Source organism: Ceratotherium simum, chromosome 8, assembly GCF_057802395.1.
Source record: "Ceratotherium simum simum isolate JZ-2026a chromosome 8, ASM5780239v1, whole genome shotgun sequence".
Taxonomy (NCBI): Eukaryota; Metazoa; Chordata; class Mammalia; order Perissodactyla; family Rhinocerotidae; genus Ceratotherium; species Ceratotherium simum.
The window spans coordinates 32601940-32627858 of record NC_141907.1 but is presented as its reverse complement, the minus strand read 5'-3'; the positions used below and the strand labels follow the sequence as shown (position 1 = coordinate 32627858).

The following is a 25919-nucleotide window of genomic DNA, read 5'->3' as shown; positions in this document are numbered from 1 at the left end:
CTCACTCTTAGCCCAAATTCAAGGGAAGCTGACTCCCTGCAGGGCTCCAGGTGTGAGCATGAAACTCAGACCCGGTTGATTATAGAATTACTTTCCCCTGACCCAAGTGAGGAGCTCTTGCTCCCAGGAGCAGGAGTAGGGTCCTCAAAATAGGGCAGACATTCACAGTGTCAATCAATGGGGAATAGATGGGACTTCAGATGAAGAAGGAACTTGCAGGTTGGGTCACATACAGGCAGGAACTGTTATCTCTCCTGGGATCTCTCTTTGCCGGTTCTGGAATTCTGGAAAATATAAACCCACTTGAAGTGGTAGGGAAAAGATGGCCTGCCGATGCCATGTGGAGGAGGAGATAGGAACTGGGTAAGTTGCTGGCTCTGTAGGGGCCACAAGCTGAAGATAAGTCAGTGTGTTTACATTACTATCTGTATTTTTCCCCCTATTATCAACTCTGAGACTTTACTAAAGTCCTGTTTAAATATCGACAAGGGTTGAGATTTCATAGCCTGTAAACTTTGCCCACTCATGGTTTGAGCCCTTTTGTCTGGTCCCATCCCTTGTACATCTTGTTGTCTTTCCATACGCTTCTAGAACACAGGCAATAGTGTGGTACTGTGAGGTCTTATAGCATAGTGGTCAGGAAACAGACAGATGTGGGTAACTGGACAAGTTATGCAACCTCTCTAAACTTCAGTTTCTTTGCCTGTAAAATGAGGGTTTTAAGATTAAGTAGACAGGATTTGCATACAGACAGCAATTAAATGCTTGGCACATAATAATGGCTTAAAAATAGTTATTATTATTTTGGAAAGAGCACTGTGCATCTGGGGGCTTAAGGGTTGCCTGTTACAATTCTGCCACTATTGGTGTTACCTTGGGCAAGTCACTTAGGTCTTAGTTATCAATTGACGGGTCTCACTTTCATTTATTAAATGAAGGATTTGGAATAGGGAGGCTCTAAAGTCTCACCTGGCTCTAAAAGTTGACTTTATTCATTCACTATGGATTGAGCACCTGCATATGCCTGACACTGCTCTAGTAAGGCATACAGCAAGCAGCAGAGCTTCAAACATCTCCACCCTCGTGTGGAGAGAGTTTGCATTCTAGTAGGGGAGGACAGATGATAAATAAGAAAAATGTGTAAAGAGGTTACCAAGGGCTGGGAGGTGGGGGAAATAGGGAGATCCTGGTCAGTGTACAAACTTCCAGTTATAAGATTAACAAGTTCTGGGGACCTAATGTACATCATGGTGACTATAGCTAATAATACTATATTGCATCATTGCAAGTTGCTGAGAGTAGATTTTAAATGTTCTCGCCACAAAAAAGAAATGGGAATTATGTGACGGTATGGAGGTAGTAGCTAATGCTATAGTGCTAATCATTTTGCAATATATACATGTATCAAATCAACACATTGTATACCTTAAGCTTGCAAAATGTTGCATGTCGATTATAGCTCAAAAAATATAAGCTGGATTAAAAAAAAGAAAAATGTGAAAAGTATGTAGTATGTTAGATAATGATGAGTGCTATGTAGAAAAATAAAGCAGAAAAGGGGGATGAGAGGTGATAGCGATGGGGTCATGATTTTTTCGAGTGGAGAGAAGCTTTATTGAGAAAGTGACATTTGAGTAAATATCTGAAGGCGAGGAATGAGACATGTGGGAAGGCCCTACTGGGATACAGAGACCTCATAAGGCAAATTACCCAAATCTATCAAATAACAGGAATCACTTAAATAAAGGGTCACTAATAATTTGCTTTTGGCAAAACAAAAATCTATAAAAAATTTTTTTCCTGTAATTTTGACACTGCTGACAAATTCCTCTCCCAAAAATGACTGTAAGTTCCCTCAGACTGTATGCTCCTTGAGGGCAGCCTCTTCATCTCCATCACCAAGCATGAATTCTGGCACATGAAACGCTCTCAGGAAGCATTAATTCTTCTCTTCCTCTTCTTTCCTCTTTCCTTAACTTCCCTTCCTAACCTCCCAGTAATCATAATATTTGATATTGTCTGACAGCATTCTCTTAGCTGTCATTGAGTAAATGAAGTAAAATATTGTGTACTATTTGCCCCCCTTCATAGTTAATTTTGTAAGTAGCCACTTACCTTAAGGACAGATTCAGTGACACCCCAGGAGAAGTCACAGGGAAAATGACCCTGCACATCTGGTGTGGACTCTTTTAAAGTAAAACCATTTTCTTGTATGATCTGTTTATAGTAATGTGCTGAAGACTTTGGCTTTCTTTCTTTTTGTTTACTATTAAAATCCACATAAAATAATCCTCGGCGAGTGGTGTAAGCATCCTGCCATTCAAAGCCATCCAGGAGAGACCAGGCAGTGTAACCAAACACTCGTATTTCATCAAACCTTATTGCTGCACAGAGAAAAAAAAAAAGCAGAGATTTTGGAAGACTAAACACTCTGGTTCATGTTTACGACTTCACTAACAACGTGCCAGGGACAGCATGTTGTGAAACCAACCTTTTACCTATTTTGCAGGCCGATTATATCAAATACAAAATTCATGTTTATGCTTGAAAAGTTGCAGTTATTTTCATCCAGAATGACCCCCCCCCGGCCAAGAAGTGAATGACACAGTTAAAGGATCAAATTAAAAATATTCCTGAGAGTGTGCAAATCTGTGTCAGAAGGCATGGAAATTTCCAGAACCCTTTGGGACCAATGCAGATCTCTGCTTGTGACCAAGAGTTTCTCATTTCAAGCTTGGGTTGGTTCTGATTTGTGAACAACCTATCCATTCTATGAAACTATCCTTAAGAGACTGAAAAATCAGCTTTGAGAATTAACATAAATGAATGTAGATATAAGGAGGAGAATGAAGTACGGTGATGTGAGAGAACAAGACCTGACTGGGCCGAGGGGCAGGAGGTGGGAGGGCTCGCTCTTGCTCTACTATGCTCCTGGGAGGGTGATATTGGGCAAGTTTCTTGACCTCAGTTTCCTCATTTGTAAACAGAAAAGATTGGAAAAGATGATCTCTCAGGACCTTTCGAACTTTAAAACTCTAGTTCGTTAACTTTTAGGAATTGGGTAAAAACGAAATATGGAAATCAACAGCAGCAATAAAAGCAAACACCCAAATCAACCAGGAACCATTTTTCTTTTCTTATAAGCTTTCATTTCGCTCATCGAAATGCCTCATTTCTGCATTTTGGGGGTTTTATCACTGACATTCTTTTCCTAAAGGGTAGAAAATCCGTGCCAAGAGATTCCAGTGAGATAAATATGTTTCAACAGGCCCTGGTTCTAGTCCCCTTTGGTGTTGCAGGGTCCTGAGGAGAGGTGGAATGGTAACATCTGGGGAATGACACCCCTTCTGCCCAAGTGCATGGCGTTTGGCCCAGGCCCTGCAGACAGAGTCCTGAGCTCTGAAGTCCCCCATGTGCGTGTGCCGTGGCTGGGCATGGCTCTGTTCCATGCTGCTCCTTCCTGCAGGTTGGGGCAGCAGGGTCTTGCTCTCCCTGAGGACCCTCCCTGAAGACTCTCCTGCAGAACCTGGGATTTTCCTCCAGTCTTGTGACTTCTAAAAAAGAGCTACAGACGTTTAGAAAGATTCGCTGAGAATTTCTTTATATTTGAGTGAAATGGAGCCCAATTCTGTAAGGGACTGAACCATCATAATTCGAGCTTGTCTTCTGCTTCATTATTTCAATTAGCCACCTGTAGATGTCACTACTTGAGTAATGGAAAAAGAATGAGAAGATAAGAAGGGGTCAAAGAAATATCTAGGAGCAATAGAAATTACTCAGCTTTGCTGTTCATGGCTCATTCTTTGTCTTCAGACGTTTGCATCACTTAGTCATGTAATAGAGTAAGAGGAACACCATTTCAAGAAAAGCTTTCAGCATCTTAGACTAAAGTACTACTGTTAGAAAACTTTGGACATATCTCTTTCACCATTACGTCCTTTTTAAAAGAATGGAACAGCATCTTGCTGCCAATTAAGGATGTATCTACAGCATAAATTTTTTTCTCAAACTTTTACTTAAAAAGGACGTGAGAGTAACATTAAAAAATTCTGTCAACATTGGGCAATATGAAAGCCCAACAACAAGAATAATTATATATTCGAAAGTGACTTTACATATCCTGTGGGATAAGTATTCAAAAAGTTTTTAAAAACTGAGCTAATGTGCAACCAACCTTGAAGAACTTGGTTGAGGAAATTCTTCATCATGTAGATGGCTGTGGTATCTTCTGTTTTCACGTGACTGTCCGTGAACCAGCCATTCTCAGCAATCAAGATTTGGGGGTTGCCGTATTCCAGTTTAATCCAGTTTAGCACTTCTCTTAAATTGAGTGACACATTTTGTCCCATTTTAGCCATGGTGTTCTGGGGCTTGAAATTGTTGGGTCCAAAGGAAAAAGCAAAGAAATCAGCTGTGCCCCTCACCTCATTCTTCTCTGCTTCAGAGAAAAGGGGTAGAATGGAGAGCAACTTCTTTTTCATCACCTCTGGATAGTCGCCATCCCCATGGATGGGGTCGGCAAACCACCCAAGCACAGAAACCATGGATTGTTGGCACTTGAGTATATCCATCGTGTTTTCTGATCTGTTTGGTTCAATCCAGTGGGATCCCAACGTGATCGATAACCAACCCTTCTGATGTGGGCGGAAATTTATGTTGTAGTTATGCCAAACTTTCGAATGAGCCTAAGAAGAAAATATTATTAATCTTTATTGTCCTTACTCACAGGGATTGTCACTTGGCTGGGGGAAGGTCTTTTCGCGGACAAATGAATGAAGGATAGGGGGATGCAAGGGAAAGCTGCCAGGGAGCCCTGATGACCTCAAAGTCTGCTTTCTGTCCACTTCTCCTGTGCTTCCAAGCTAAAGCCTCTCCTATAGGATTGCCAAGGGGCAGGCAGAGAGCCCTAGTCCTAGCTCCATCTTACTTCTCCTTTCCCTGGCTCCCTTCCCGGGCCCTCTTGGGGCTGGGTGCAGGTGAGACACTATGTCGATTATAGAGTTTCTTCCTTTATATAAAAAGACACAGAGCAGTGATCTTTCATTGTTTCACAAAACCTCCTTTAGGCCCTAACTTAAAAGTCCAGGATAATGCAGGCTCTCAATTCTGTAAATGGATAATGATAGAGCCCACCTCCTAGGCTTGTTGTGAGGCTTGAATGAATTAACGTATGTAAAGGGCCTTAGAACAGTGCCTGGCACAGAGTAACCTCTTCATAATCCTTAGCTATTATTACTATCATCATAAAAGGGCGGCAGGCACTGCACAAAGCAGAAAACCAGCGGAAAGAATGTGAGCTTAGGGGTCAGCACACTTGGGCTTGAAGTTCAGGTGCTTACTGCGGGGCCTTAGACAAGTTACTTAACCTTTCTGAAATCCTCAGCTGTAAAATGACGTTAACAATAATAATACCCTTTGTAAAGTTGTTAGATGTAGAGCTAATGTATATTTTAAATATGTAGCATAAATAGAGCACCTAGGCGTACTGCCTAAAGATGGATGTTATTATTATTGGTCCTCCCCTAGTTTACATTTCCGGATGAGCTCTCTTATAACAGCTTCATGATCCTGTTCTATTTAATAGGTACTTACTGAGCACTTACTCAACTCCTGGCTTGCCCTGCCTTGAGGAGGCTAAATAAATGGCACAGGAACTTGCCCTCAGGAGCCAATAATCTTATTGGGAAAATAAGACTAACATGTGTGAGAAAGAAACATATAAATCGGCATAAAATAAGGTATTAAATGAAAAAATAACTAAAGCCAGAAAGCATGGTTCAGTAAAGGGCCACGAGCTATATTAGAAGGAGTCGTCAACATTAAGGACTCCAGTTAAGGATTTGAGGCTAGATAAATGCCCAAGGCCACTGCTCTGTCACAGCCAGCCATAGAATCAATCTTTGTCTGTGTCACAGCTACCCCTCTTCCCCCCAGCACCTGACTTGCTTGCCTCTTGTCGTCTCTTCCCAGGTCTTCCAATTTCTCTTCTATTTGGGTGTTTCTAAAACAAATGCACAAACCTTTACTATTTTTAACCCACAAAGTCTGCTTTCAGTTTTGCTCCTTAGCTTTTCTTTTGCTCATTAGAGATGTCTTATATTGGGCTGAATTATCTGAAAGTGCCTTTTTGTAGGTCAAAAACAATCAAATATGAGCGATGGTTCAAACCTAATAGACCCTGTGGACATCAAAAATGTCCCATAAATCCTGTTAGGATGGGGAAAGGTAGGCGTTAATGTAAGAGGTGAGGATTCCACAGCTGATGTCTCCTTGCTTTATGGAAGAATAGCTAATTTAAATCATTCCCTGAAAGATTTTCTGAAGGAGTAGATAACGGGAGGCATTACCTCTGTCTACTTGTCTTTGCTCAATTTTCATTGGAAGATCCTGGAACCATTTAGCATCCAAATGTTCCCAAAGATACTTAAGAATGCTCTCCTTTTAGAGAAGTGTTTAGGCTGTAGCCTCCTCCCTTGCCTTCAAGCTGAGGTTCCAGCTTCTGGAAGAAATCACAGAGGAGTCAGGGACTGACTCCGCCTTTAGTGGTCTCAGCCACTCTTTCTGGGCTTTTCTGGGGCTGGAATCACAATGGAGAGTCTTGAGAACTGCTTTTTTTCTGATTTGAAACAAAAGCAATCATGCATTACAAGAATTCAAAGGGGACACTCTTTGCTTTCTAACTGGTCACTTAATCCTTTGGTAGCCTCAGTGCTTTCATCCGTAAAAGCTCCAGTGCTCAGTATGTCTCTTCAGGGCTGTCGTACAACCCTGATGTGTAAACTGTAACACACTGAACACGTATAAGATGCCAAGCCATAAACTAGCTGCCTTGCAAAAATATGCCATGAGACACTAAAGGGAGAGTGAGATGGAATCAGTATAAATTTATTGAACCAGTCCTAATAGGAATTAATCAGTCCTAATAGAAAAAAAGAGGAGGACAGAGTTTCTTTAAAATAGATGTTCTATTGCATATTTCAATGATTATATGAAAGATGACCTAAACTGTGATAAAATCTTGGTTACGTCAGCATTTTAATGACAAATAGGAGAGCTTAGAAGACAACTGACAGGTACCTTTGCAATACCTTTCCAAGCAAGCTTTCTGAATGTATTTATATGCATGTGTTGTCAAGCCCCAAGGTGACCTTCGGGTTCCCCAGTGTCTCTTTCACATTTGCTGCTATTTGCCTAGGCTATCAAGGTATCTAGGGTTATCTTTGCTCTGGGCTGAAGACCGCCTCTCCATTCTCAGGTAGAGAATGTGGGGAGGTTCTTTGTACAGCACATATGGTTATAATTTGACTCTGTTTGCCAAGTAACAAGGTAAAATGTATTGCTCCAAGATAGTGAATTTGACAGAAATCTTCATGAAACACGGATATCTATGTGGTGTCCTTTAGTTTGACACTTGTAAAGGAGGTCTGCTGGGAAAACTAAAACGGGATTGGTAGGAGAGTGTAACCTGGGCCCTGCAATCTTGCACAACAGTCATTCTGCGATTTTCCAAGGTTACGCTCTATCTTGTACAAGGCCATCTCCCTTTGGAATGATTGATTTAAGGGAGCTTCAACCTTTGTTCTTTAGATTCGGTAACTTAAAGGGGAAGTCAGCAGCTTTTCCTTTTTCAGCCAGCTATCAGGGCCTCATGTCAGAGACAGCCAGGGCGTAATATCTCATGCTGTTCCCTCCTCTAATCTCATGGAGCAGCTTTCTTTGATGCTCCTGGAAGTCCAGACTCAGATAAGTTCTGTGCATGATAGGAAGCAAATAAGACGTCTGGCATAACTTTAGAAACAAAGATGAAGAAGGGGTTCGAGGTCAGGAAGACATGGCGGGACACTGGTGGAAGGGAGTGCTGTGGGAGGCATGGGTTGCAGACAGAAGAATAAACCCAGCACATCATACGTGTCTGTATTTAAGGAACCTCCAATCATCTGTCAAAAGTTAAATTTCCAAATCTGTGCATGATTTTAGTCACTTTTGGCTGCAATATCTTCATATGAACTATAAACAGTTATTGTTAAGGCGATTTTATAAAGTATTAAATAAAAACTGTTAAAGAAAATTTATTTTATTTTATTTTATTATTTTATTTTATTTTATTTTATTTTAATTTTTTGTGAGGGAGATCAGCCCTGAGCTAACATCCGTGCTAATCCTCCTCTTTTTGCTGAGGAAGACCGGCTCTGAGCCAACATCTATTGCCAATCCTCCTCCTTTTTTTCTTCCCCAAAGCACCACTAGATAGTTGTATGTCATAGTTGCACATCCTTCTAGTTGCTGTATGTGGGACACGGCCTCAGCATGGCCAGAGAAGCGGTGCGTAGGTGTGCGCCCGGGATTCAAACCTGGGCCGCCAGTAGCAGAGCACGCGCACTTAACCGCTAAGTCACCAGGCTGGCCCAGAAAATTTATTTTAAAACTCCACAATCATAGTAAGCTGTTTTCATATTTCTGTGTTCCCTTCCAGCTTTTCCAAATATATTTCCCTGCTAAAATCAGTTTGAACTTTTTCCATGTTGTTTTTAGTCTCCATAATGATCTTAACAGTATAACTATTCACCAATTTGATGAAACATGATTTACTGTCATCTTTCTTTTGATAGAAATTAGCTTGTTTTTCTGTTTTTCTTCCTTCCTTGGTCCCCTCTCTCTTTCTTTTTTTCATGTCATAAATAATGTTATAATAACTAATTTGGTGCATATAGCTTTTAATTTGCTTACATTATTGCCTTTTGTTAATCTCAGGAGTGGGCTACCTATTTTTAAAATTGTTTTATGTTTCCAAATTGCTTTCCACACAATTTGTCCATTGGTGTGAGTGTGCTTTGACCATCTGCTTCGAAACATTGATTGCTCTATTTGGGGAGAAATGGCCATCAAAACTGATGTAAAGACACTATTCACCTACATGGTACTATAGGGGACAGGACCCAGGTCTTGAAAGCAGAAGACCCAGGCTCTACCACTGGCCCTGCTACTAAGTAGCTTTATGATCTTGGATAAATCTTTTCCCTCTCTGCAGCCTCAGTTCCCTCCTCCATTACACTGAGCTAAAAATAAACACTCTAGAGAATTTATGTGAAGATGGAATGAGGTAATATATGTGAAAACTTTTGAAAACTACACACATGTAAACTTGAAATACAGATCTTCCTCAGCTTACAATGGAGTTACATCCCTATAAACCCATCATAAGTTGAAAATATCGTAAATCGAAAACGCATTTAATACGCCTAACCTACTGAACATCATAGCTTAGCCTAGCCTACCTTAAATGTGCTCAGAACACTTACCTTAGCCTACAGTTGGGCAAAAACCTCTAACACAAAGCATATTTTATAGTAAAGTGTTGAATATCTCATATAATTTACTGAATACTGTACTGAAAGTGAAAAACAGAATGGTTGGATGGGCACAGAATGGTTGTAAGTGTGTCAGCTGTGTACCCTCGTGATGGTGTAGCTGGCTGGGAGCTGTGGCTCGCTGCCACTGCCCAGCACCACGAGAGAGTATCCTACCACATATCACTAGCCCGGGAGAAGATAAAAATTCAAAATTTGAGGTATGGTTTCTGCTGAATGCCTATGGCTTTCTCACCATCATAAAGTCGAAAAATCAAAAGTCAAATCATCGTAAGGCTGTCCTTCAAAAGAGCAAGCTGAAAATAATTTAACTTGTGTAAAACGGTGGTCGGAAGTCTGTGTGGGCATGAAGAGCGTTCTGCAGATAGTTCTTCCTTACCCCTCGAGTTTCAGAGCTAACATGTTTGCCCTCATTTATTTTTTGTGGCTGATTGAGTTTTATTCATTGTCCATTTGGACTGGGATTAATTTCAGTTTGATTCATTTTTTTTCATCTACTCAGCATTCTTTACATTAGTATTAAGTTTTCTACTAATTACAATTGCTGCACTTCCCGATAATTTAACATTCATTCATTTATTCTGCATTCCACAAATATTTATGGGGTGCTTAAGGTATGTGAACTTTACTGTTCATTGCTAAAAAATTGTGGCTATTATTTCCTTAAAATATATATTATATGACTGTTTTTTCTTTTTCTTTTTTTAAATTTTTATTTCTTTCTTTTTCCCCCAAAGCCCCAGTAGATAGTTGTATGTCGTAGTTGCACATCCTTCTAGTTGCTGTATGTGGGACGCGGCCTCAGCATGGCCGGAGAAGCGGTGCGTCAGTGCACGCCCGGGATCCGAACCCGGGCCGCCAGTAGCGGAGTGTGTGCACCTAACCGCTAAGCCATGGGGCCGGCCTCATGACTGTTTTTTCTTTAAATTTTTTGGCAATATTGAAATTCTCTTGGAAACAGTATCTTACCCTCGTTATTCTTATGAGAGAATTTAAATATTAACAAAAGTTATCACCTTTCATAAAGAAAAATATCTTCCTATTTTTAATGGTTCTAATTCATATTTTCATTTGAATGAATTTTCCTCCTATTTTCTTTTCAGTCATTATATTTTCAAATTATTCTAACAAATCATTGATTGTTCTCAGTTTGTATAATTTCAGGATTTCCCCCTAGGAATCATGTAAAAACTAAGCTCTAATATATTCGTTCTTTCAAAATAATGGACCTAGTACTGTTATAGAATTCTAATTTCAATTATAATATTACTAAATTAAACTAATACCTGAGCCAGAATCTAAACCTGGCAACACAAAGGGAAAAAGGTCTAGAATAAATTTCATAATTAATTAAATGAAGAAGTATCTGTGGGTTTCCCCAGGTATTAGAAGGGAGCTTAGAAGAAATCAATATTAGCAAATTGGTACTTTACTGAAGTTCAGGTCCCTTGCCCAAGGAGAATATTTGCATGCCGACTTTGCAGAGGGTGGAATGATACATATATATATACTTTTTTTGTGAGGAAGATTAGCTCTAAGCTAACATCTATTGCCAATCCTCCTCTTTTTGCTGAGGAAGATTGGCCCTGGGCTAATATCTGTGCCCATCTTCCTCTACTTTTTATGGGATGCCACCACAATGTGGCTTGATAAACGATGCGTATGTCCGCACCTGGGATTTGAACCTGTGAACCCTGGGCCGCCGAAGCGGAGTGTGCGAACTTAACCACTATGCTACTGGGCTGGCCCTGGAATGATATTTTAAGCTTTCTGTTATTATTACATTAACAATATGATCCTGTTAGTAATTTTTTCATGCAAGGCAACCATATCTCAGAGTCTAATTGAAGCTAAAATGGCCTGTGTTGGTGACTTGAAGCCTTTTCTCAGGACTTAGGGATGAAGAGTTAAAGATATTCAATATAGAAACCACTCTGGAAATTACGAATAATATAATTATTACAATAACAAAAACCAGACGTATCATTTTTGGGCCTGCAACAAAGATAGATTCACCGTGAACCTAAGGAAGCCAAAGCTTCAGGGTCCCTAACTTGCACGGGTCCCTGTAAGTGTTTAGATGGGTTGGGAGCCAGGTTGTGATTGGAAGCATTTCTAGGTAAGTGTTTCTGATAAATTCCCTAAAGAGACTTGAGAAAAAAAGGAATCTGAATCTCCAAGACTACAGTAATTTGTTGTGATATTTTTCTCATTCTGAATAAATGTTCACTTTTGTACCAACTTTTGTGTCCATAATTTTGTACTTTTTTTCTTAAAGAGGGCTCCTAGATTGTAATAAGTCTCAGGCTCATGCAGTGTGGATCCACACCTGGCCTACGAGCTTCTTGAGTGCAGGGACTTGATCTATTTTGTTCACAATTGTACGTACAGATGTCTGGAGAAGAGCCGGGGATAGAATACTTGTTGAATGAATGCCCACCACAGATCAGCTAGTTTGCTGGTCACCTGACACACGTTGTTGATAATACAGCCTCTGCAAGGCAGATCTTATTTTTCGCATTTTAGAGAAGAAACTGAAGTTCACAGACGCTGGATAGCGGTGGAGTTACGATTTGAACTCAGGCCTCTCTAATCACTTTACCAAACCATCCTGCTTTCTATGTCCTGCCAGTTCTAAATTTTGAAGCTGTTGGGGAAAGGCCATTTGACGTGAACCACAACATACTGTCTTAAAATTATATTTTCTTTCTGCTGTACTTGGTTATTAAAATAAATAAATAGTCCTAGAATGAGGGTACTCTATCCCACTCTTGCATGCTGAGAGGAAAATATCTATGTATGTCTGGAATTCAAGACCACCTAGAAAGGTGATGAAGGGCCTGCCAGCAAATTTGGGGTGTTCAGAAAACCACGTCGTTGTCCAAGTGCCTAGCATAGCATGTAACATTTGTGTGTAATTCCCTGTGTCTCTTTGTTAGAACCAGCCATATTGGCATTGGATATTGTCCTCACTGGTATCAGAGGCTAAATGAACCCCTTGGGGAACGCTTCTACACTTGACTTTCTTGACTGAGGATGGTGATCTTTACACCAGTGTCAATGTTAGACTGAAAGAGAAAGGGATGCTGTGCTTGCGTAGTGTTTAACACAGCGTCATCTTCAAACAAGTCATAATTAAATAGTCCTTAAAGATGAATGACTTTCATGATCAAATATAGCAGAATAGTGATTAAATTAGAGAACCATAGAAAATTAATAACCTAAATGCTAGGAAGAATTAACATGTTTCTAGTGCCAAATGTGCTGAGCCCGGTTCTAAGCCCTTTCCATGTCCTATCTCATTTAATCCTCATTTAAATCTCTCGAGGTAGGGACTATTATCATTCTCATTTTATTTTTATTTATTTATTTTTTCCCCCAAAACCCCAGTAGATAGTTGTATGTCATAGTTGCACATCCTTCTAGTTGCTGTATGTGGGACACGGCCTCAGCACGGCCAGAGAAGCAGTGCATCTGTGTGCGCCCGGGATCTGAACCCCGGCCCACCAGTAGCGGAGTGCGCACACTTAACTGCTAAGCCACGGGGCCGGCCCTATCATTCTCATTTTAGAAGAGAGGAAACCAAGGGGTAGAGAGGTGAGGTAATTTTTCTAGTTTCATGAGCTAAGTCAAGACCAGGCTGTATTGCTCCGAGTTCTGTGCTCTTGCCTGCTAACTAGAGGTAGAGGATGGACCTTAGAGGTCATTTGGTCTAATTTTTAAAAATTTTCCATTATAGATGAAGAAGCTGAAGCCCAAGAAATAAGTGACTTGCCCAAGGTCTCAGTGGCAAAGCTAGAATTAGAACTAAGTCCTTTAGCTTTCTAGGTCACTGTCATCTCCAGGACATCATGCACATTAAATTACGTGCCTTTGAAACACACTTTCACATCTTAGACCCAAAGGTTATTGAACAGGCTGTGAAAATCTAGGGAGTACGTAACAGACATGTAACAAAAACAAGGGCCAGTCCACGGAGAAAGCCGTGTGACGGTGTTTGGGTGCCAAGAACACTCTATGAAAAGGCAGGCTGAGACTCTTGGCTCTGATTACATCTTTCTCCAGCCTCACCAGCTGGGGCACCACCTCAGCGCCCAATCAAACAGAGAGTGCATCAGCATTACCTTCTGTTATGTTTAATTTTCTTCTCTTCTAGAAATTATACGCGTCAGCAAAAGCAAGTTTAGATAAATCATTTTTATTTATCTCTATCCTTCAACCCACGGCTATTATTTTATCCTTTTCTTCACTCTTTATTCATTTACACTAATTAATTGCTTAAATTCAAGTCTACAAACTCTTATTTAACAAAAACAAGGCACCTTGATAGGCATTTAGAAAAAACATTAACAAGATTGCTCCTGCTTTCAGATGATCTGTGACCTCTAATGGGAGAGAAAAGTACAGAAATAAGTAGAATAAGAACAGTATATTTCCATGTTTCAATTAATCAGAAATGATAACCAAAGCTTAATGTAATAATATGATTCAAATTTCGTAAAAAAAATGACTATATCTATGTGTTTATGTATGCATACAAAAATATTTGGAGGTTGAGCAAGCTGCTAGCATTTGTTACCTCTGGGGCATGGGGGTAGGGAGTAAGAAAAGAGGAGACCTTTCATTTTCAACTTCATGTCTTTCTGTATTGTTTGACTGTTTTGCAGTAAAAATGCATTATTCTGTAATTTTAAAAAGTCAAGAGAATGGGTTGAAACAGATGGTTTCTGTCAGTGAATTTAATTGCTCTATGCTATTACTCTTTAGTATCTCCAACGTTCCAAAAATCTCAAAGGAAAAAACAGAAACTTAAATAAAAAGTTCAGTTACTCTAGATTTCATTATATGTTAAAGAACGTTTTTTTGCTCCACGATAATATGTTGATATTCAAAGGTAAAAGGAGGAGACACACACACACACACATAGACATGATTAACATGAGAGAAGAACTGATAACAGTAAACCCAGCTCTTTATTTACGACAGTCACATAATCTCTGGTCAAGATATGACGCTATGAAGAACCAACAAATGGACTTCCCCAAACACTAAAAGATTCTGGTTTTCACCAGCCTCAAGGGTCCCCCCAAAACATTTTCAAGCAGCACTATTAGATCATCCAGGAACCACTTTAATTACTTACGTGATTCACTCTTTAGTGGTTAGTGAGTTAGAAGGTTCTGATCTACTCTCTGTACTACTTTTCAGCAACAGAATCATTGCTAATGTTCAATGGTTTTAATTATTTATTTTTCTTTTAACATAGACCATTTTCTAATGTTGAGTTTTCTCTGGGATTTTTTATACGCAATCAAATGACTTATTTTATACTATAAACTAATGTAAAGTTTCCCTCAGTTCACAGTTTCATCAGATCTAGCACTGTTTCCATTACTTACAATATTTTCTGATCTCCAGTTGGGCCTAATTTTCCATGTATGAGAGTGTTCATATCAAATCAAGCTGTTTAAATACAATCACAATGTTATTCTCTGATCATTTATAATTATATTTATTTAAACTTGTTAATCATTCACTGAAGTATAACTTTTTCTACTTAATGATTAGAAAAAGTAAATATTGCTCTCTTGAAGGTTTTAGAATACCAATCGTTGTCTACAAATAGATTTCTCACATGACTCATATCTAACAAAGGTGTTCTGGTTATAGAAACTGTCTTTGGCAGTTCTTATTCGCAAGCAGTTTTCATCTTTTATTCAAATTTGATTACAAACATCTATAAGAATGCTGTTTTTAACTTGTTTGATCATTATTTCCTATATTTTGTTAGAAGTGTCTTAGGTCCTAATGGAGACGAGTTGGGATTATAAAATAGGTAGTATGTATTAGCTAATTAAATGAATAATTGTATTAACATTTACTTAAACTTTAGATGGTATTGTCAACGGCACATATGTGATTTAACATCAATTTAATGGGACACTAAAATCTTGAGCAAATAAAAGTTAAAATCATGGGGACAAATGAAAAACCTCATGGTTAATGTATGAGTCAGGGATAAATTGTTCATGGATTTTGTGGACAAATAAAACATGTAGATAGATTGTTTTGGTCTTTAAATAGGCAAAGTGAAGTCAAATACCTGTTGAGTCAGCATTAATACAAGTGGCTGCCATGGGTTTCAGGGATGTAAATTATTCTTTTTCATTGAAGCTAGGTAGCTGATTCATGTCATTAACCTTGCTAGCTTGGATTCAGAAGATAACATTTGAATTTTGGCTCTAATACTTATTATAGAGTAAAAAAGCACGTGTATACAGCTGTGTAACCTCAGGCAAATTTCTCTGGGCTTCAGTTTCATCAACTATAAAATGGCTGTAGGAATACCTACCTGGCAGGGTTTATGTGAGCATTAAATGAGATAATACATGAAAAGTACCTAGTACAGTTTCTGACACTACAGTCAGGATGCAATAAAATATTCTTCTTATAATAATTATTAAGAATAGTATAATACAATGTCAAAAACTTATCTGTAATAATGGTCTCAATCTCCACTTTAAGAATTAAGACCAATTTCTCTTCTTTTTTCTCTCCATTTCTGTGTTCTTTTTGTTTATTTTGTTTTGGTGTGGGAGGTGAAAGTAGTGGAAGGCAGCAAATAATTTTTTTTTTTTTTTGGTGAGGAAGATTTGCCCTGAGCTAACATCTGTCGCCAATTTTCCTCTTTTTTTGCTTGAGGAAGATCAGCCCTGAGCTGTCTATGCCAACCTTCCTTTACTTAAACGTGGGTTGCCGCCTCAGCTTGGCTGACGAATGGTGTAGGTCCTCAGGATTTGAACCCATGAACCCGGGCCACTGAAGCGCAGAGCTCAACCACTACACCTCCAGGCCGGCCCTAATTTTTTTTTTTTTTGGTAACCTTCTTTTTTCTGTCCTTCATTGACAGAAAGGCTTGGGCTAGTTTTTTAGCTACAAGATTTGGCAAAAATTAATTTTGGTATATTATTGTCTTGCAACCCAAGTTTAACAAGGGAGTTTTTAAAAATTCCTTTATTTTTTTCCATTTCAGATGATCCTTGAGGATTTTTCTATCTAACCAAGACAAGCCAAAAAAGGCTTCTGCTAATATTTCCATTTCAAAATATTATACTTAGTCTACAAGATATTGGCGGGGGTTGGGCAGAAGAGATTTAAGAATGACATTTAATCTATTTAAGTGTGCCTGTGAAACACTGCAGCCTTCTTGTTCAAGAAAGCAGTTACAGCAGTCTGTAGCCATCATGCAAATGGTGGCCTTTTAACAGCTATTTTTGCAGTTTTAACACTAAATTTTGGTTAAGAATTTCAACAGAGCCTTTAAGAAGTGTACTATATAAAGATGATTGTTTTCTTTTCTTTTCAAATATAAAATATTCTCTTTACGTGCTTATTTTATTTATTTTTTTACTTTTAATTGTGGAAAATGTCATAACACATAAATATAGAAAGAATAATATAATGAACCCTCGTGAACACATCATTCAGCTTTAAGAGTTGTCAGCATTCTGCAGCTTGTTTCAAAATGGGCTGTTAGTGTAAAATTTTTAATAGAAACAAGTATACATAATTGATTTGCATGTTCTGAAAAGACTATATGTTTATGCCAGAATCTGTGTTGGGGTGTGTGTGTGTCTGAAATCCACTTTTATTCACTTGCAGTTTTAAATTCTTTCTGGGACAAGGTAGATCTTCCTTAAATAGAAAATAATCAATTGAATTACGTAATAAATACCTACCATGTACCCAGCCTTGTGTGAACTTCTCTGAGAGAACAATGCCAAGAAATACTAAGGCAAAGTTCCCCAAAGAGGTGGAAAAATAGAAAATAAATAGAGTCTTGTCCCAGGCTCAGGCACAAGTTGTTGAGGCCTTGACCTAGAGTAGAATTTCCCAACATTTCTTGTCCTGAAAGCCTATTTCACGGTATTAAGCAATCTCTTGAACCCCTGAGGAATTTAAAAAATCATTTTATCATTTGTGTTGTTTATACAAAAAAGTGTTGACATATATTTTGTTTCATTTAAGTCTATTTTATTAAAGATTGTATTGAAAATTTTAAAATAAATTTAGGGCTGGCCCCGTGGCTTAGAGGTTAAGTACATGCGCTCTGGTGCTGGCGGCCCGGGTTCGGATCCCGGGCGTGCACCGACGCACCGCTTCTCCAGCCATGCTGAGGCCGTGTCCCACATACAGCAACTAGAAGGATGTGCAGCTATGACATACAACTATCTACTGGGCTTTGGGGGAAAAAATAAATAAATAAAATTATAAAAAAATAAAATAAAATAAATTTAAAATATTCAGGAAATAAATTATGTATTTTTTTATTTTTTTTGTGAGGAAGATCGGCCCTGAGCTAACATCTGCCAATCCTCCTCTTTTTGCTGAGGAAGACTGGCCCTGGGCTAACATCCATGCCCATCTTCCTCCACTTTATATGGGACGCTGCCACAGCATGGTTTGACAAGCAGTGCGTCGGTACGCACTGGGATCCGAACCTGCAAACCACGGGTCAAGGCAGCGGAGCGCATGCACTTAACCGCTTGTGCCACCAGGCCAGCCCCGGGAAAATAAATTTTGAATATTTAAAATGCTCACATACATAAACATAAATATTGGCATTTTCTAATTTAATAAATATTTTTACACTATTAAAATTATTTTAATTACATAAGAAAAAGCATTTTATGACACATTTTTAAGTGACACACCGTGTTTGGTTTTAGGACGAAATGTATACTAAAATGCAGCATAAAATTTATGTACCCAGTGGTGTTTTCCAAGTCTGGTACACCTACCTCTTTTTGTGTGGGAGAGGACATTGCGTGTAACAAAGATGAAAGTGTTTTATTTTAAATGTTACATATTTATTTTAAGGGTATTAGAAAATATTGATCTCTCTTGTATAGTAGGATGTAAAGTTTCCTTTCAAAATAAATATTTTAAAGAAAAATGTTTTAGTAAATAATAGTACAGGTCTCACTTGGATATGCAAATAAACAAAAAAGCCAGCAGAATAGCCAACATGAAATGATGCACAAAAAACTAAATTTTGTGGGGGCCAGCCCGGTGGTGTGGTGGTTAAGTTCGGGCACTCCGTCTGCTTCAGTGCCCAGGGTTCTCAGGTTCGGATCCCGGGTGCAGACCTGCGCACTGCTTATCAAGCCATGCTGTGGCAGTCCCACATATAGAGTGGAGGAAGATGGGCATGGATGTTAGCCCAGGGCCAATCTTCCTCAGCAAAAAGAGGAGGATTGGCAACAGATGTTAGCTCAGGGCTAATCTTCCTCATCAAAAAAACCAAAAAAACAAAAAACAACCATTAAACTTTGTGAAACACGATGTTATGGCATCCAAAATGGTTAAAAGCTGCTTATATAACATTTTGTTTGAATTCTTGAACTTTGCTTTTTAAAAAAGTACAAGGTTCAAAAAGTAAGTTTAGTGTTTTGTTCATAAATAACTATATAAGAGAAATGGTTTGAGGCAGCTCTTTCAAGTATTTCATAAATAACACAAAGCCACTAGGGACGGTTTATTCCCAATGCATGAAAAGCTAAATTAGATATCATCAATGTTATTTCCTCCTTTAACGCTATTTTAAAACACAGTTTCTTCTCTAAAAACATCCTGATACGCTATAAATTAATTTTGAGTTTAGGTATGCACCTTACAGATCTGGTAAAAATCTCCTTGAGGCAATTTTGTAAAATTGACGCAATTTCACGTCCTTTATACTAGTTACATTTCAATGTCCTTGTTCTTCACACTTTGTGTCTTTAACCAATTGTCCATTATAGGTTTAAGTCAGTGGTTTTCAAGGGAAGAAAGGGGGAGTTTTTCCTCCCCACCCCAACCAGGGGCCATTTGGCAATGTCTGGAGACAATTTTGGTTGTCACAACCCTGGGGACAAGGGTGCTACTGTCATCTGGTGGGTAGAGGCCAGGGGTGGTGCTAAACATCCTTCAATGCACAGGACAGCCCACCACAACAAGGAAATTATCTGGCCCAAAATGTCAATAGTGCCAAGGTTGAGAAATCCTGGTTGTGTATAAACAGTACATGTCTATGAAAGATAATGATTTGAAGCCATGAAATGATCAAATGTAAACAGTACATGTCTATGAAAGATAATGATGTAAAGCCATGGAAGCTGGTAGTGTTTAGTGGAGTAATAAACTGAATGAGTTGCCATCTCATGAGCAAACTTATCTCCCCCAACCTCTGTGCATGTCTACTCAGAGGCTCTCAAATGTTCCATTTTAAGGGAGGGAAATCTACAAATTTAAGTTATTATGCATATTTATTGATTTAAAAATAGAGTGAAAACAGACACCATTATTGCCTTTACTAATGTGAAACCTTGGGGCTTTGCTGATCTGAGGAATGAAAGCATAGGCCGAACAGGCTGGAATCTGTCTCTGGGATTTTAAAACTGAACTTGGGAGAGAGAAATCTTCCCTCTACAAAGGAGAGAATGACCCACAAGAAGAAATGGATGTGAGAGACCAAGATAAAGGGCTTCTGAGAGTGTCCTGGTTCCTGGGTCCATTCATCGTGATTTGGTTACCACGCCAGGAAATTGCTCACTGTTACTTAAGTCAACTTAAATTAGGTTTCTGTGACTTGCAACCAAGAGTCCTGACTAATACAGCACTGGATTAATATAGGCAATATTTCAAGAATTAGAAATAATATAATGGAATATGAATTTAGAGCTTGAGATTGGTTCTTTGATTACAAGCTTTAAGATAGAAATCCTAAACCACTCATTCAGCAAACATTTATACCTAGCACGTACCTAATGTTCTGTGCTAGATGCTGGAAACACAAAGATGAATAAAAAATAGTCTCTCCTTTCAAGGAACTCTCAGCCTAGTTGAGGAGACAGAAAAGTACCACGTGGTATGAGTGCTATGAGAGAAGCAAGCACATCTTATCATGGGAGACCTCAGGAGGGGCACCAACCCTAACGGGGCAAGAATAACTCAGAGGTGGTGACCGCCTAGATTGAGTCTTGAAGGACATTAGATGGGTAAAGCAGGGAGTAAGAGGGCATTCTAGCTGGATAGAGCATTAGTAGAGGCTGAGTGGAAAGGAATAGTAAGGTAAAATTGAATAAGGCATTATGGTGGAGTGTGGGGTGAAAGGAGTTGGCATTAGTGATGGGGATGGGAGAATGGTCAGGAAAGAGCCTGGCAAAGGGGCTGGGGGTTGTGTCTTGAAGATCTTGGTGAAAAATTGGGACTTTATCCCAAAAGCTTTGGGGAGCCACTAATGAATTTAATGCAGGGGAGTGACATGATGCCTCTTAGAAATATCACTCTGCAAAAAGGGGATAATAGGTACCTGGCAAGGTTGTTGCAAAAATTTAAGATAATATTTAAAGCTATGATTACTCTGCTTAGAGATGGTCAAGCCAAAAAATGCACCCTATTTCTATTCCAAATATTGTTACAAACTCAGAGTGGAGCATCCATTAGTAGGTGTGATTATGGCAAATTTTTACCTGAGGCTTAGACTCACTTTAAGGTAACCACCAGCGCTGCAAAAAAGTGTAACATTCCAGGCCAGTCTCAGGACTGGCTAGACCATTCAAGTTTCCTCCAAACCAGGACATTTCAGACTGGGATGGAGTTTTTAAGATCATCCTGGAACTCAAAAGACCCCAGCAGCCACTATGAAGTCTTTTCAATACCTGAGGATTGGGAAATAAAGTGGTCTATAACCACCCATGAATTTAGTTTTATATTAGGCTTTTTAACTCAATAAATGTTCTTGGACTAAAAACTAATCCTAAAGAATGCTTTTTCTGGGTCACAAGGTAACACAAGAAGGAAGAAATACTTCATTGCAACATAAAATATCAAATTAATCTTTTCTATGTTAAAGGAAGGACAGAGAGGGGACAAGTGGGAAAAACAAGTTCACCTCAGGCCACCAAACCATTGCAAGATTTCTCTCTGGGGCCATAACTCATGGGGCTATGCAGTATATTTCACTTTATGATTGATTTCAAGGGATACCTTACACTCCTTATTTAGGTTAGTGATTAAGAAATTTTAAAGAGATGGAAGAAATTATTTTGAAAACACAATAATTTAAAAATATAATCCCTCAATTTAAAACAGTAAAATTTATCTTACTACCAGAGAGTGCTAATTTTGTGTTAAAGGCAGAGTTTATCTCAAATTAGAGGAAAATCTAAAAATATAGCGTTTTATATACTGAGTTTGGAAGCAATATTTATTTGTTAGTTACAACTTTTTCCTGGGTATTTTTATCAGATAGCCAGTTTTAAAGGCTTTAAATTAACCACTAAACCATATTTTTCCACGAAAATTCTAATTGTTAACATGTTTCCAGGTAACTGAAAACTTTCGACAATTTAGAATGCTTTTCTTTATAAAAAAGATTAAATAAACATATATGGGATATATTTGCATAGGAAACTTTAAAAAGACTATATAAGAAACTATTAACTGTAGTTTCCTCGAGGTTGGGATTGTCAGGTGAAGAGGGAGAAAGGAATTTAACTTTTTCACTTTATATCATTTGGTACAATCTGGTGTTTCTCAATTTACAGGAGCATGTGTTGTTTTAATAATTAAAAGAACTAAATAAAAGAAATATTTTTCTAACATATATGCATAGTCTTCATAGTTAATAGCTATAAGTTTTCTCCCCTTTAAGGTCTTATTTGTCAAATCATAGTGTATCCACACAGATTAACAGTATTTTCTATATAGAACTCTATTCAAAGATATATAATTGACCTTGAAATCCCTACAATGCAATCTGTTTACTGCAAGGGCAGATGTGACTGAACAATAACACAATAATCCAGAAAGTTTAAAAACAAAATGAAGAGTTATCAGATATTTTTGTCTGTGCAAATCTAGATATGGAGTAATTTTATGTTTCTATACATCTTTTCTATTTCTACATATTTAACATTTGATTATTAAAAAATCATATTACTTCTCCTAGCACATTACAAAACCCTGCTAATAAAGCTTTTTCATTCTCAAAATATAACAGGTGCCCAGAGTAATTTATTTTTCTCAAGTAAACTATTTTACTCAAAAAGTTAAACCTGATTCTGGATATTAGCCTCAATGAGAGGTGAAATCTCTTGAAAATCTCTGAAAGATTGCTCTTTTAAAAACATTCTTATAAAGATATTTAGTGTTTAATTACGTTGTCATTTATAAATCCCATGTTCACCACAGCTGCATTTTACTCTGTAACCTTGGGCAAGTTATTTAATCTCACTAAACTTCAGTTTCTTCATCTTTAAAATGGGGATAATAATAGGACCTAGTTCACAAGGTTATTGTGAGAATTAAATGTGATAATGCATGTAAAGTGCTTAATGTAGTCTGTGGTACATAGTAAGCACTCAATAAATATTAGCTATTATTTTGCTTACATTTTCACTATTGTTTCAATAATTTTAACATTTGCCGACATAAACTCTAGTTTTTGAAATATACTGCTTTAAAACACTAATAATAACACACAGAATATAGCATATTCTTCCCAGTTTTTATATTACTAGTTTAATTTTAACTCCTAGAACAATTAATCTCATCTTTTCTGCCATGTAACAAATAAACCAACTGTGAAGTAGATTTATTTCAATTCCTGTATTTAATATGTATCAGTTATCTAATATTTATTTAGCTTACTATTGCTAAGTATCACTAACAATAGAAATACTAACAACAAATACATATTTTAAATGGTCATGTCTTAGCATAATTCTGAAATGGTTGCATGTTGTCAGAAAAGGGTTCCAACAATTAAATTTAAAAAGTACTGGTTTTCCACAGGATGAAAGCAAACTCATATTCTCACACTCTAATGTATAATTGTAGATTTAAAAATAGTTAAATAATTTTAAAAGTGCAACTTTTAAGGAAAATAATTGGATGAATACATTAACAATAGCGTAAATAAATAAAACACTAAATATGCACTCTGAAGATAGAACTTGTGAGTTAGACTAAGATTAGTTGAGTTGATTTCAATAAAAAGAATTACTTAAAAGGAAGATACATTTCTTAGTGTTTCTTTTTACCTCCTGCTCCTTATACTTGGAAGCTATGATATGAAGACAGCTGTACAATACCTTGATCAGGTTGTGTCCCACAGTGTAGACAGCTGCTAAATTTCCCTTCTCTCCAGGGGCGTGCATACCTGTCCCATACCCATGCCAAGCAACTAGATATGGGTTGTGAATTGTAATCCAATATCTGACACGGTCCCCAAACGTCTGGAAACAGTATGTGGCATAGTCATTGAAGATATCTATTATGGTTTCATTTTTCCACCCCCCATATTTTTCTTGTAGCGCCAAAGGCAAATCCCAATGGTATAAAGTAACTATAGGTTCAATGTTCCTAAGTACTAGAGCATCGATGAGAGTACTATAGTACTGGAGACCTTTTGCGTTGGCAACTGCTACTATTCCATCAGGGAAAAGTCTTGGCCAGGAAATTGAAAATTGATAGAAAGAAACTCCTATAAAATCCAGGGCCGATAGGTCTTTTTCCAGAAAAATGTAACTGTCACTGGAACTATTCGTGCTGTTGACATTTTTAAGGTGTGTATGGATGAAATGATCCCATATAGAGGGTCCTTTTCCATCTGTCTTCCAATTCCCTTCCACTTGAAATGCTCCAGTCCCAACTCCCCAGAAAAAGTTTTTAGGAAAAGTGTCATAGAGAAACAGCTGACTTTCATTTACCGGACTAAAATTAGGATTCTTAGTCCATATAGCTCTTCCGTCTCCAGAGAATCCAGTAACTGCTCGTAGGAGAATAAATACTGACAGGATGACAGATCTTCGTAGTCCCCCGTTGGACATTGTTTTCCTATAGCGTATGTTTCTTTCATCGGTGCTGGAGAAAATCCATTCATTCCCTGGAGATCCTGCTGCACAGCTTGGATTCATTTGCCACGCACTGCTAGACTGTCTTATCAAGGCTTCAGTAAAAGCTTGTGATTGTAAAGCTCCGTCAATGATTAGCTTGAACTGTGAGACTTAGGATGGGTCCTGGAGAGCAACGTAATTTGAGGGAGGTGGCTCTATTACACTCACCACCACGTTTCCTTCTCTCTTATTACAGGAGAAATTAGATGAAAATGCATCACTGACAGCAGTTCGAATGTGAACTAAAACGTATATAAACAATGAATAAAAATGCCATGTTTTCTTTGTAGCCTTTCATATTGACCCAAATCTTTTCTGAATGTTTTGAACATTATTGAATAAAGTATACACCTTTTCTATTTTTATAGTTTTTGAGTGGTAATTTTGTTATTTCACATTTCAGGGAAAATCAATCTTATATACAAATAAATAGCATTCCTATATGCCAATAATAAAGAATTAGAAAACATACGATACTACACTTCCACAAAAATAATAACACATCTAAGAATAATCATATTAAATGCTACCTATTTTAAGAAAATTATAAAAATGTATCGATATATTTGAAAGATGACAAATGAAGAAATATATAGCACTTTCTGGGTGGAAACACTGAATACTTTCCAATTTAATTTATAAATTTAATGCAGTTTTAACCAAAATCCTCTAATCCCAAATTTTAATTCAACAAAATTATTGTGAAAGTTCTTTGAAAAATAAATAGGCAATAATTCAAAAAACACCCCAGACAAACCTGGAAAAGAAAAGAGTGAAAGCATAGGCTAGCTTCAGATATGAAAACACAAAAAAGCACAGTTTAAACAACATGATTCTGGAATAAGAATAAATAGAAAGAAATATTGTGTGGAATCTTTAGCCTCCAAATAACCTTTATAAAATTTAATGTTTTAAATATTTGAAGTATCACATACTAATGAGAAGCAGAGTAGTTAATAGTTTGGCCTCTGGAGTCAGACTACCTCAGTTTAAATATAGCTGAGTGGCTAGGGACACATTATTTAGTCTTTCTGCACCTCAGTTTCCTCTTATGTAAGAAAAAGCATAATAATAGTATCTACTGCGTGGATTATTGTGAGGATTAAATGAGTCAATACATGTAGAGCACTTAGAACAGAGACGGACACATAGTAAGTGCTCAATAAACACTACTCTTATTTTTATGTGAAGGGGAATGATTATTCAGAAATTGATGCTAGGATTTAGCATAAAAGACAGAATGTTCTGGCTCCTGCCTATATTTTTGGCTTCTTTTCTCAACAGTTAACTACATGTAGCACCCTTCCCGTCAGCCATAACACACAACTTTCACTAAGTTGTACATGTATTGATCACTCATATCCCTGTGCCTTGGTATGTATGCTCTCTGCATAGGATGTGTCCCCAGTTCACCTAGCTCATGTCTACCTGTTCTTCAAAACTTCAGTACGTCCTCTGGAAAGCCTTTCTGACTCCCCAGTTTGATTTTATTTATTTATTTAAATTAAAAAAAAGTTTTTACAGTTTACTGACTTTCTCGTGAAAAATCTTCACAATCACTGCAGATAAAGTCACTGCAGAATCTTGACTCCTTCTGTTCTCCCATCTC

General features: G+C 37.8%; 1 protein-coding gene across 1 annotated transcript in view; it reads right to left on the bottom strand.

Annotated features, from left to right (window-relative positions):
* Nucleotides 1-24331, bottom strand: part of KLB (klotho beta) — a 35507-nt gene extending 11176 nt beyond the window's left edge. Inside the window, exons 1-3 of the mRNA XM_004418984.3 lie at nucleotides 23507-24331; nucleotides 4175-4685; nucleotides 2116-2384 (exon numbers count right to left, since the gene is read on the bottom strand). Of these exons, the coding sequence (XP_004419041.1) occupies nucleotides 2116-2384; nucleotides 4175-4685; nucleotides 23507-24331 (1605 nt within the window). The remainder of the gene's footprint in view (nucleotides 1-2115; nucleotides 2385-4174; nucleotides 4686-23506) is intronic.
* Nucleotides 24332-25919: the final 1588 nt, after the last annotated feature.